This window comes from Miniopterus schreibersii (genome assembly GCF_964146895.1).
Source record: "Miniopterus schreibersii genome assembly, chromosome: 6".
Taxonomy (NCBI): domain Eukaryota; kingdom Metazoa; phylum Chordata; class Mammalia; order Chiroptera; family Miniopteridae; genus Miniopterus; species Miniopterus schreibersii.
The window spans coordinates 35,845,971-35,859,120 of NC_138107.1; the positions used below are offsets into that span (position 1 = coordinate 35,845,971).

Here is a 13,150-nt window from a genome sequence, read left to right on the forward strand (position 1 = left end):
AGTTAGCATTAAGAACACATTAACATAGGACAGAAAAACATGGGTTTAAATCCCAAGTACCCATATAAGAGCTGTGTGACCTAGCTGACCCTGGGCAAAGCACTTATCTCTATAGTTTCGCCATTCTCAAAACCAGTAATAAAATCTACCCTGATTATCTTACAAGATTTTCATGAGACACAAATGAGGTAAAAATGTAGAAGCATTTTGGAAGCCTTTAAAAATCATCCAAAAAACTAAACAGAGAATCTTTATGTTAATGAGATGAAGAGTAGCTCATTTTCTGTTTTGTTAAATGCAGGATACACTTTTAATCCTTTTTAGTTTGTGTTTTGTTTTTCTCAGTTTGAAGAGTCTATGGTGCTATCCAATTCTATTTATTACACAAATTTGTTTCTTCTGCCATTTAAAGGCTTTTAATTTCTTATTCAAAAAGACCAGGGAAAATATCCTGATCTAAAATACTTATTAAACAATAAATAATTTTTAAGGCAGTTATGTAACTATAACCCCCTTAACTAATTTCAAGGAGTATACAATATAATATGGGTGACTTCTATTCCTGATTATATCACTAATTTGTAATGGTCTAAGAGTAAATCACTTTAATCTCAAGGTGCTTCGATTTTTATATCTACTAATAAAGTGGAATATTAGTGTGATGGACTTACCTGACCAGAAAAAATTCACCTTTATAACTTAAAAGTGACAGGAGTACTCAAATATGAGAAAACTTTCCCTCTAATCACTCTAATATAACAATGCCCTTTGAAAACATGAAATTACTAAATAAAGTAATTAATATGTGTTTAGACCACAAATTGTTTTCTTTTGAAACTAAAGACACATTGAGAAATGACTAATTTCCTCTTTCAATAGAGATGTCCCAAAAAGAAGCAAACCAGAACACAAGGATAGAAGAGGTGAAAAAATTCTTCACCAGCATATTTAAGGATTTGTTTTTTTTAAAAATCTCCTCTCTACATATAATCACTAAGGAAATCCATCCATCCCTAACAATTTTACTCTAAATAATTAACATTGTCTTTTTAGAAAAATAAGAATTTGACAAATCTTATTTCTTACTTTACTGTACCCTAAAGGATATCAATAAAGATAGCTACGGTTAATTCCGTAATAAAAACTCCTTTCATCTTCTGAATACTGCTCCCTCAAATTTTTTATTAATGACTTCTTACTACATAGAGATAACTTTACTATGATTATCAATCAAGTATGTTATCACTTTCATGAAATTCTTCCACAAACTATTATATTTCACAAGACTGTTTTCTGAAACATTTTTGCAAAATAACTGACCACACATACTATTGATTATATTGTTTAATGATTTATCACCAAAGATTTCTATCCTTGATTTTTAAAAAAATCTAAACATGTGGAAATAGCAAACAGACATTTTTAGTTTTGTTTTCGTTGTTAAAACGTATCACTGATGTATAGGAAGTAGTGTAAAACAATGTAACTAAGCAGCAGTCTTTAAGGAGCACTTCATACAGTGGTTAGAGAGAAACAGAAACACTACAGAAAAAGGTGTATGTAACATTAAACCACTGCAATTCAAATACCCAGCAAAATACACTGAAATCTATACAAGCAGCAAAATACGGAGGAAAAAGTTCCTAATCCCAAATAAATATCTAACATACTATAATTTGATAAAAGGAAAGAATGCCTGATTCTTTGGCTTTAGTTGTAAAATGGGTGTATTTGAATTAAATTCTGTTGTACTACAGGACTATTGATGAAGTACAATAAAACAATATATATTTTTATAATTTATTCTCATAGTTTTCCAAACTTTTGTCCTATCTATATTGCATTTTCATACTTGTGAGTTTCTCATCAAAGTTTCACTATTAAAGCTATTTAAAAACTAGCTTAGTTATCACAATATTCATGTACTGTAACATGCACAATTAATTTTCCTTTAAATATAGCATCTAAATAAAAGTGTGGAATAAGCAACTTTTTGAAACTTAAAGTCAAAATAATGTCTGAACTTATACTTAAATGGATTTCCTTTGTGATACGCAGAGTACCTGAGTGAAGAAGTCCCCAAATCTTTAATAGCTATAAAGAGACTGATAATTACCATATTGAAATAAGATCGAATTTTGACTCCTCTTGCCAGATCCCATACTATCACGTTTCCATCATGACCAGCAGAAAAGAGAACTCTTGGATCAAATGGGTGTGGCTCAAGAACAAATACCTCATCTTCATGACCCTAAAATATTTTTGAAGTAGCAAAGAATTATAAATATTAAAAAAGAAAATTCAATCAAACAGCAATATGGAAACATTTTGAAGTTCTGAGTTTTAAGAATTATTAAAGTGGCAAAATCTTCATATTTATAAATGTGTAATAATGAAGCTGAGCTAATATCACTCTCCAGGGTTTTGCTATCATTTGATGAAACCTGATGCAGCCCTATATACTAAAAAACATCAAGTATCTATAATTTCAAGCCAAACCTGTTAAACTGATTTTTAAAACTGTTTCTAATCTCTGCCAAATATGTGTTACCCATCTATAAAGTTAGAGATTTTAGTTAACATAAGACTTTATTCCTCAATGAAAATATTCCATTCTACAGTTTTAATTATACCAAATAAAAATTAATCTTTTTTCTCACCATCAGGACATGAATTAGTTGGCCGGTGTAAGAATTCCAAACTTTCAGAGTCATGTTATTAACTGCAGTTATAACTGTATTGTCATGTCGATCCCACGCCACCATAGTTACTTTCATCTTTGTGATTTTATCTTCTATTCCTTGAAGGTTTTGACTGAAAGTGATGGAGGCAGTATTTGTTTATACTGATGCTATTTATTAAAATACCAGTATGACAAAAACCTAAATGGAATTTCATATAATTTATATTCATTAACATAACTGTCACTTAGCAGTTAAGAAGAGTTTGAGTAAACAGGATGATGGCAAAAATCACTGCACCGAGTCAGCAAACCCGGGATTCCAGAACTCCTCAGTCTTTCAAAATGACTGAAGTAAATGTCACTGCTTTAACTCTATCTGGACCCAGAAACTCTGTGCCATGCTACTCTCCATCTTTTACTGTTACTGTCACGCCCTAATTGCTCTGCTCTCCCATACGAGACTACTCTACACAAATACAAATAGAAAAAAATGCTAAGACCAAAATAACAGTTACAAGGTGTAATATAATTTCTTTTGGCTGGAGGAAACCACTGGATAGACCACTTCATCCTTCATTAAAATATGCTCTGCTTTTACAAAAACTAGTGAAACTTAAAACTATTCTTACAATACAATCATCACCTTAACAAAACTGAACTGGAAAAAAATCATTAATGCAGGTCTTCTCAGATATTTTAAAGATCATTTTATAAAAATTAAAGCTTTACATTCCAGTAGCACCTCTAGTCATAAAGCAACCATTTCAACATTGATTATGATATATACTTTTATAGGCTGAGAGTCACACCAACCTGTTATACAGGATACTTTAAATGATCTATCTGTATTTATGTATTATTTCAATTTTGATTTCTTACCCTGCTGGACGAGTAGCCATATCCAACAAAATGCTCTTCCATTCTCTTCGTTTAAATTGCCAAATACGTGCTGTCCCATCACGACTCCCACTTACAAACCTGCATTAAAAAGGGAGCGCACCGCCAAAATAAAAATCACACATGCTTTACTGAAAGGAACTTTCTCAGAGTTATGTTTTTAAGAATACTCAAAAAGACAGCACTCATCTTCACTTACACACCATTTTAATACAATAAAAATTACTCAATCAGATATTCACTGCAAATCTAAAAACTTCTGAAGCATTACAGGATTTAAAAAATTTTACACACATTTATTCTAATATGCATGGCTAAGTCTCAAATAACATTCAAAAGGGTTTCAAAGCCACCATTTAGTACCATAGAAATAGAACTGATACTTTCCAATGGAAAATTACTGACTTTTCTCTCAATACTACTGACCTTGACTTGCTCTACTCAAGGTTCTTAGAAATACCTTTCTTTCATTTTAAAACAGTTCTGCCTCAAATATAACAGTGTGATACACTTCTAATCTCTACTAAGTTTTCCTTTACTTTGATATATACAAGAAATATGCAAGGTGGATAAAAGTCCCTATCATTAAAAATGGCCAACTAAACTAACATTGCTACAAATAAAACATAAAGACATATGTTTGCATGTGAATGCCATATACACTTTTCCGTATAACTGGTCAAGACCTTTCTTTTAGGTGGTTAATTCCTATACAATTCTAATTAAAATCGACTACAAAAATTTTCATTTCATAATTTAAAAATTGGAATTAAATTTAACAAAAATAATTATTTTACCTGTTACTAGTGTTGGAAAACTGGATACTGTCAACTTTGTCCTATATATAAACAGATAAAAAAGAGGATCCTGAAAATAAACTGTTAGACTCATTTAAATTGTACTCATCTAATTCTTTTCACCAATACTTACAGTATGAAACTCCAATTCTGATATTTTCTCTGGCTGACCTGAGCCAAAAAAATAAACCCTAATAATATGGTCTGTGCTTCCTGTGGCCAGAAACATTCCACCTGAAGAACAACAGCAAACATTTAAGAGTAAAACACAATTTCAAAATTAGATAATGCAATGCAAACAACATAACCACAATGTATACTAAGTGATTAATACTTTACTCTGAAACTATTCCTATTTGTCCTAAGTATATAAATATATCTAACCTGAATTTAATAAAGAACTCTGCTAACATAGTTTTGACTAGAAGAAAGCTTTCCACTACAAATGATTTCACTGAGTGACTACATAATCTTACGTTGAAATTAACAATCATCCTCACTAGAAAACATACCTTTTAACTGCTCAAATTCTCTTGCCCCATCTCCCATCTGTTAAAATTCTATCAAAGTTTTAGGGCCCAATTCCTTCAGTAATTGTCTTAACAAGTTTTTCAATCAAATGAGCCTATTCTCCTCAATTAAGACTTTGTCATATAGTACATACAGTGTATACCTTCCATTACAGTTATTTGTACATTTCATTTACTCTCTCCTTGAAATCAATACTCTCCTACAGTGCTGAAAACAGTGCTATACATAATTGTACTTAGAATTCTTTGAACACATTTGTGTTATTACTAGAAGAAAAACTGTCTTCATGAAAGTAACAGTGGAAATTTAGAAGTTAGAAATTAAAAATGTTTGAATATTGATATGAAAAAATTTATTCATGTCATCAGTTTGCAATCACTTATCTCAGGTACTACTGGCTATCCACAATTATGAAAAGAAAGTAAAACTGAAAACAAATGTGGAAATAACTGGTACTAGAAACATTAAATATTAAATCTATTCATGATTCATTTCCAATATCCACTCAAAATGCTGCTACATAAACTCAAAACTTAATCTGAATGTCAGCATTACTGTATAGCTAATTTTTAAAGAGCAAATAAGAACAATTGAGCAAATTAATAAGGCTGTACAAATATCAATCAAATTTCTTTTACTTAGCTATGGGATACCTCCAAAATCCATGAAAATATAAAGGAGATTTAAAGTACCTTTCTTCCAGCAAGATAACTACTCAAAGATGTATTCCTTAACAGTAAATTTTGAAACTATTTATTCTGTCCTACTAGAGATTATAATCTTCTTAAAGAAAAATATTATTCCTGTGCGTATATAAACTAAACTCAAAATTCAAATACTTCCAAATTAATTTTCATCCCCTGCCATATGTATAATATGATTTATATTACAATAGTAAATATTTTCCATAATTGTGTTCCACTATAGTTAGCTTGCCCCCCCCCCCCACTCCCGTTAAAAACAAAAACAATAGACATCTATTTCTCACAGTTCTGGAGGCTGAGAAGTTTAAGATCAGGGTGCCAGCATGGGGGTGAGGGGACAAAAACATTCAGCACTCTAAATGAAGTCAAGGACCCTGATGCTCTCTGTATCACAGAATGCCACATTTTCATCTCCTGTGCCTTAACAAAACTATCTTCTCTAATCCATGAAAATTTTGGCATTTAATCAACAGCTCTACCACCTCTTTCTCAACTCTAAAACAAAGGTTTTTGTGTCTTTACATACAAGGTACATACGCTGTGTGCATTAAAAGCTTTTGCTCATGGGTCATGTTGTCTTTTACCATTTTTGTACACAAAGTACTCAGTGCAGAGAACTTTCTAGGGCAGAGCTAACCTCAAGCACTTAACTGCCTTTGAAAATACAGGGTGGGGCAAAAGTAGTTTTACAGTTGTAAGTGAAACAGTTTATTCTTATTATTATTATATTATTTTCCATACAAACAACTGTAAACCTACTTTGTCCCATCCTGTATAATATCCAGAAAAAGAGATTCTAATGTATAACTTTAAGCAGAAAATTAGGGAGGAAGAAAAATCTTACCAGCACTAAAAGAAGAACAGATCATTTGAACTCCAGGCCTAGGGCGCTCTGTAAATTTTGTAGGTCTTGGACTACAATACAAAAAATAAACAATTAAATATATCCGAAAGGGAATAGCAACACCAGAAATCTGCTGTTTCCAAAAATAATCACAGAAGGACAGAATTATATAAGAAGCAACAGATGGCTCCCTTCCTAAAAACACGTTTGAAATCATTATGTGTCACAATCAGTGGATCTTGCGGAAACTCTACATACAGATTTTGTAGGAGCTCCTGATTACATGACAATTCACACGTAAAACAATCCCAAAGCCACTGTTACACCAAGACATGTAGGTATTAGTTATACCCACTACTAATCAAATCGAACAGTTTCTCAGTTTTTGACAGAGAACACCAATGCACAAATACATAAATAATTTGTAAACATGGACACTCAAGCAAAATAGGTGCTGTCTCTGTGGCACAATAACTAAAGTTTTTCGATGTCAGACATTATTTATTAAACATCTCCCCTTGTTTATCTTCTAATGGGATAAAATGTCTTATAAAACTCCAAAAATTAAGAATCTTACATTTATCCTAGTAAAAATCTTACGAGCATTTGACTCTTATGTCAACTATAATGCTTATTCAAAAGTGATGTACAGAAAATAGGTGACACTCAACTATATTTACATTAATTGTATAACAATTAGATTATATGTCTCATATTAATATTATTATTTTATATATTTTATTGATTTCAGAGAAAGGAAGGGAGAGGGAGAGAGACAGAAACATCAATGATAAGAATCATTGATCAGCTAGCTGCCTCCTGCACGACCCCTGCTGAGGAATGAAGCCACAACCTGGGCATGTGCCCTGACCGGGAATTAAACTGAGTTCTCCTGGATTATAGGTTGATGCTTAACTGCTAAGCCACGCCAGCCGGGCTCATATTAATATTATTGACATTAAATGTTTGATGTTATAATCAACCATATTATTAAAAAAATTACAGATTTTACATGATACCAGCTCTAATACAGATATATATATGTAATGTTCCAATACAGTGATTGCATTTAAAGCCCTACTTAATATATATTTTGACCTAGTTTTTCTCAGATTAGGAGAAAATTTCAAAATTAGAGCCTTCAATCAGAGTGCACTGTCCAACTTTCACAATCCACAGCATTCAAATAGAGTGATTTCTATTTTGTGATCATTTAAGGAAATAAATATATTTCTGATCTATCTATCAATTATATGTTATGAACAATAAGAATAGTCTTTCTTACTGATATGGAACACAATACAAAGTATTTGTTAAATTTCAAAAATAAATTTGTAAATATTTTTAAATTGGCATTTTAAACAACTTTTCTTAATATCCAGAGGTTCTGATATAGTTGAGCATAATAAATACAATTTAGATAAATGAAAAGTCATTAAAACATTCTTTAAACCTAAATTTATCAGAGTAAATTTAAAGTAATTGCAACTTAAATAAATTAATCTGAAATTATAAAGGCAAATGATGTCCTACACTTTCCTTAGCATCTTATAGATCATAGTTCTAAATTTTTTAAATTTTCTGGCATACTCATTCATATAAATGACAAACCACCATTTAGCTGGAACTCATAACCAGAATATGCAAATAATCATATAGATTGCCATTTTAAATGGGCTTTAATATTTTTAAAGGGAAAAAACAGCTAAGTAGGTACAAATAATTTACTTTTAAGTGCACACTTGAGGAACTATTTTAAGACAAGGCCTTAAACTCAGACTGAGCTCAACTTAGGCAAGTTAACATTTCTGTACCTCAGGCTCCTCATATGTAAAATGGGGATAAAAGGAGAAGATATATCTCAGGGTTGCTGAATTAAATGAGTATAATCCATGTAAAGTGCTTACTGCTGGACCAGCACACACAGTAAACATTAGTATTATTAGTATTTTAATTAAGTTCATCTAGTTCTAGATATTATGTCAATGAATAACTGCTACTTAGTTTGGCACAGTGGTTAAGAGTATGTTCTTAAAACAAAAAAAGTGGGTTCTAACAGTGCACTTCCAGTATCCACCTTAGTTTTCTCCCACCCCCCCAACATCCTAAAGATAGTAACATACCTTCCTCATAGAGCTGTCATAAAGATTAATGATATAACAAATATAAAGTTCTTGATACTAGCTTGGCAGACTAAGAGCTTAATAAAAATTTGGATATCATTATTATTATTTGCATGTTTTAGGATTCCAATTCTCTCCTTACATTTAACCTACATATGCTTGGACAGCTTCCTCCTATTCAGAGATCTCTTGAGCCAGCTTCCAAGTCACCTAGCCACTCAGATTACTCTCGTAAGAAGGAGCGCCTTTCCTAGGGGAGTTGTTACCATACATATAAACCCTATATAAAACTGAATTTATCAAGAAATTTGGTTTTCCAGAAGAGGTTTCAATTAGTGATGAAACTGATTCTTTATTAATGCATGGAGGGTTGCTGAAGTCACTCATATAAAAAAGCATTATAGCTCAATACAATTTTTGCCTTTGATTAGTAATTAAAAGTCTATGATATAAATATGGTAATTTAAGTCCTGCCAAAATTTTTGGGAGTTATCAACTATGTATAATACAGAAAATAGGTGTCCCTATATCTAAGGAAAAATTACTCTTATTTTTATGCCTGACTCTAGCTTAAAAGTTTTAAAGAACAATTATCATAACAAATAGAAAATATTACTTTATAAACAACTAGAAAAACTTGTATGTCCAAAAATTAAAAAATCACTAAGCAAAGAATGGAACAACTCCTCTGTGGAATATAATATAATGCAACTACTGAAATTTTATAGATGGCTATGATTAACTGTTTGAAAAACAGCAGAAAATTATATATATATTTCCCTATATATATAAAACTATATATATTCCCTATATATATAATAAACATATATATTTATATATATAAATATATTTCCCTAAAAATTTTAAAAATTTTTATATGAAAAGAAATTAAGGTAATGGTTTTATGAATAAATCTACATAAAGATTCTTAAAAAAACCCATTTATATGGAATAACTTCTCAAGGATACAGATAAGTATTGTTATACTTCACAATACAACTCTCAACAAGCACAAAGTTAGGAGTTTAATTTTGTAATACCATTTTTATACCTATGCTAATTTTAAGATCACTAATCACTTTTTCTTCTCTACAAAAACAAGATAGAAAAGATAAAAGTATCCCAATCAGGTCCATAGGGAGGTAAACTCAATGGAAAACAACAGTTAACTATTGCTATTGTCCATATATATCAGTAAACTATTTCAACTTTTATCTAAATGTTTACAGAAACCCTTTAATATTCTAAATATTAAAAATTCGACTGAAGTGATTCCCTTTCTCCAAAGAACCCTGTCTTTGATCACAATCCTTTTATTCAAACAAAGTATAGTTTATTTAGGCTCCCTCATGCCCTGCTATAAGAGGTACTCTCCAGGAATGTTCATACAAATGGAGTTTACTTAAACACTACTGTTTTAAAAGAATGACGTGCACGGATTATTTTATTAAATAATTCAATTTTTGTTGATAATTTAAAAACAGAAGAGATAATTACTGACATAAACTTTCTAATCTGAATGACCTTCTATCCTGAGAGCAGAGAGATGGCCATTTCAACAGTGTGGAAACACTAGATGTACTACCTCTCCATTCACAGACTGTCTATGGGGTAAAGAGAGAATCCACTTGAGAGGTGGCGCGGTGTAGACAGTGCAGGACCAAAGGGCAAGAAAGTGTGCTAGGCCTGACCTTGCCAATTTTTCAAAACCATTTTAACTATGGGAAAGTCATTTAACCTTTCTTTGCCTCACTGTCCTTAAAAGATCATACTGTCCAGCCAACTTGTTTTAATAAGCCAAGATAATATAAGTGAAAGCACAAATGCAAAAGCCTCCAAAAGGGAGGGTGCATCTACCTAATGAAAATGTAATGATTCTGCTTTCTTAAGTTTCCTTAGATCTACAATAAAATCTCAAGTTTACAGACGTGGGAACAGAAATAATTACAACTGTTCTAAAGAACAGCCTACGAACTACAAATTATATTTTCAGCTCCAGAAAGAGCTATTCAGAAAAAACTAGGTAGCATACAGAAATGAGTGGTAATAAGACAGGTATAGTCTGAAGGAAAGAACTATGGAAACAAACATGTTAACATGAGAAACTTTCTTTGAAGCATGAAAAGAAAAAGAAAGCATAAAAATGAAGTCAATGAAGAGCCAAAATGATTTTCTGTTACTCAAGGAGAAAAAGAAAGTTTATGCCTATTGTTAACTACTTTTTAACTTTTGCAATTTCAACCACTAAACACATTTATGCTTTTAATGTTATATCTGTGAAATAAAAGAGCAACTGACTTTATTTTAAGGGTCCCAGCATCCCACAGCCAAAAACAAATAGTGCCATCTGCCCCAGTAGAAGATAGGTATCTCTTTGAGCCACTGCACAATGGTGAGAACTGAAAAACAATCAAAGAAAAAAATATCTTTACAAGAGTTGACAGAGTCCAACTAATAAACCCACTTTTTTACCATACAAATAGCAATAATAACAGAATTAGAAAATGCCCAGAATGACCAAGGTCTTGACTACCAAGTTATTTAAAGCCATGTATTTATAAAGAAAGCAGAAATATTCCTTTGTTTTAGTAGACTTTATACAATGAATTATAAAAGTAACTTCTTAAAATTTACTTTAAATTATAATAAAAAAGGATGTTACAAGGATTAAAACAACTACCTGTAGCGATGTTATAGATGCACTGTGGCCCTGAAGAACAGCCAAAGGTGCACATGTTCGAAGACACCAGACTCGGATCATTTTATCACAACTTCCAGCTGCTATCATGGTATTCTCATAGTTTACAGCCATGTCTGATATTTCAGCAGCATGTCCTCTTAAAGTAGCCAATAATCTGCCATCATCTGTTGCCCAGATTTTCACAAGACAGTCATCAGAACCCTTAAAATAAGAATGAATATTAATAGAATTAACTCTATACATTTTAATTCAAAATCTTAACACAGATAAAGAAATCATATCTTTACGTCCATTTCCCAACAATTATATTTTTAAGAACCGAGAAGTGTTAAATACTTGTCCTATCAATTGTCCTGTACACAAGGCTATTTTATTGAATTATTCACTTATAAAGAATACCCGTGTGCCCACATCTAACTGAAATAGGAAGTTACCAATAACTAACATTTACCTATTGGCCCCTACCTACCATCCATAATAACTTCTATCTGCAATCTTGTAAAAGAATCTCAATTTCTGAAGTAAAAAAACAAAATAAATATTGCAAAATAAATATACAATAGTGACTAATCCTATGTTATTATGTTACATAAAAATAAAAGTAAGCTAATATGGGGCTTTTTCTCCTAGGAAACTAAAAACACAGAAGGTGTAAGTTTCCCATCATTGATCTTCAGCTAAACATACATATAAAGTCACTCAAAGCCATTTATCAGAAAAAATGTTTATCTGTATGAAATCGATTAAAAAAACATAAATTACTTGTTTTCTCTGCAACAGCAAAATAAGCTCAGGAAGAAACTGTAAAGGATACAGTGTATTCTATGGATAACTATATTTACAAATAAACATTCCAATTTCATATAGCCAAAGTAGAGATTAGAACTTTAGGCTTTATTTTTATTTTTTTATTCTAAAATTTTCCTTATTCATCTTATAGCATATAGTCTATTCCCAATCTCTCCCTATATCTCCCTACTTTTCATTATTACAAAGTTTTAAATTTATACAAAAAAAGTAGAGAATATCATCATTAACCCCATATACCCATTTTCCAGATTCAAAATTTACCAACAGGTTTCAAAGGTTGCATATATTAAAATTCTTTATGACCTCCCAATCTAATTTTTTTTTTTTAAAAAAGCACCACTGTATCTGACGTTACTCAGAGGACCTACAAAAGCAAATGATACTAGTTATCTGCTTCATAATGACAATACATATGGCATATAAACGATCACATAGTATTAATAGAACATGTTACATGCTGTACCCTAACCAGACTCTGCCACCACCACCTAGAACACTCTCAATTAACCATAAAACCAGCTCTTCAGATTTAGCTTTGAAGCAAACTAAATGGGTTACCAACCACTAGAGTAGTATTAAAACTTAACTTTGGTAAAGTATCCACATTAAAATCTGGTATTACCAGCATGTTCACTTAATCTCAGGTTCTTCATCTTCAAAATAAGGAGGTTAAAAAGGATGATCTCTAAAGTTCCCCCAAACTTTAAAATGTGGTGATTTACGCACTCATGCATCCATCTGCTTGTGATTAAGTATGTGCCAAAAACACTGAAGATACAAGGATAAGATACAAAGACATAGTATTCCAGTCCTTCTGAAGCAAGGCAAAGGGTATAAATGCAGTAACATGTCCTAAGTGCTATACAGATAAGATCCAAACAAGGGAGCAGCCTGTTTTTCTTGACAAGTGGAAAAGTAAGATCTAAAAAGGAAACCAAAAGGAGCAATGCTTAAACAGTCTTATGCATGAGAAGGCAATGTCGTGTAGTAGCAAATGTCTGGGTTAAAGACCTGCTATACCTACTTTCTAGATGCTTGACCTGGGGCAAGTTACATATGA

General features: G+C 31.5%; 1 protein-coding gene across 1 annotated transcript in view; it reads right to left on the bottom strand.

Moving 5' to 3' along the window:
- The window catches only part of PHIP (PHIP subunit of CUL4-Ring ligase complex), a 121,528-nt gene that overhangs the window by 63,950 nt on the left and 44,428 nt on the right, over window positions 1-13,150 (bottom strand). The window contains exons 8-15 of the mRNA XM_081139923.1: window positions 11,260-11,481; window positions 10,878-10,978; window positions 6,457-6,527; window positions 4,511-4,611; window positions 4,378-4,418; window positions 3,563-3,661; window positions 2,661-2,814; window positions 2,117-2,251 (exon numbers count right to left, since the gene is read on the bottom strand). Coding sequence (XP_080996049.1) covers window positions 2,117-2,251; window positions 2,661-2,814; window positions 3,563-3,661; window positions 4,378-4,418; window positions 4,511-4,611; window positions 6,457-6,527; window positions 10,878-10,978; window positions 11,260-11,481 — 924 coding nt within the window. The remainder of the gene's footprint in view (window positions 1-2,116; window positions 2,252-2,660; window positions 2,815-3,562; window positions 3,662-4,377; window positions 4,419-4,510; window positions 4,612-6,456; window positions 6,528-10,877; window positions 10,979-11,259; window positions 11,482-13,150) is intronic.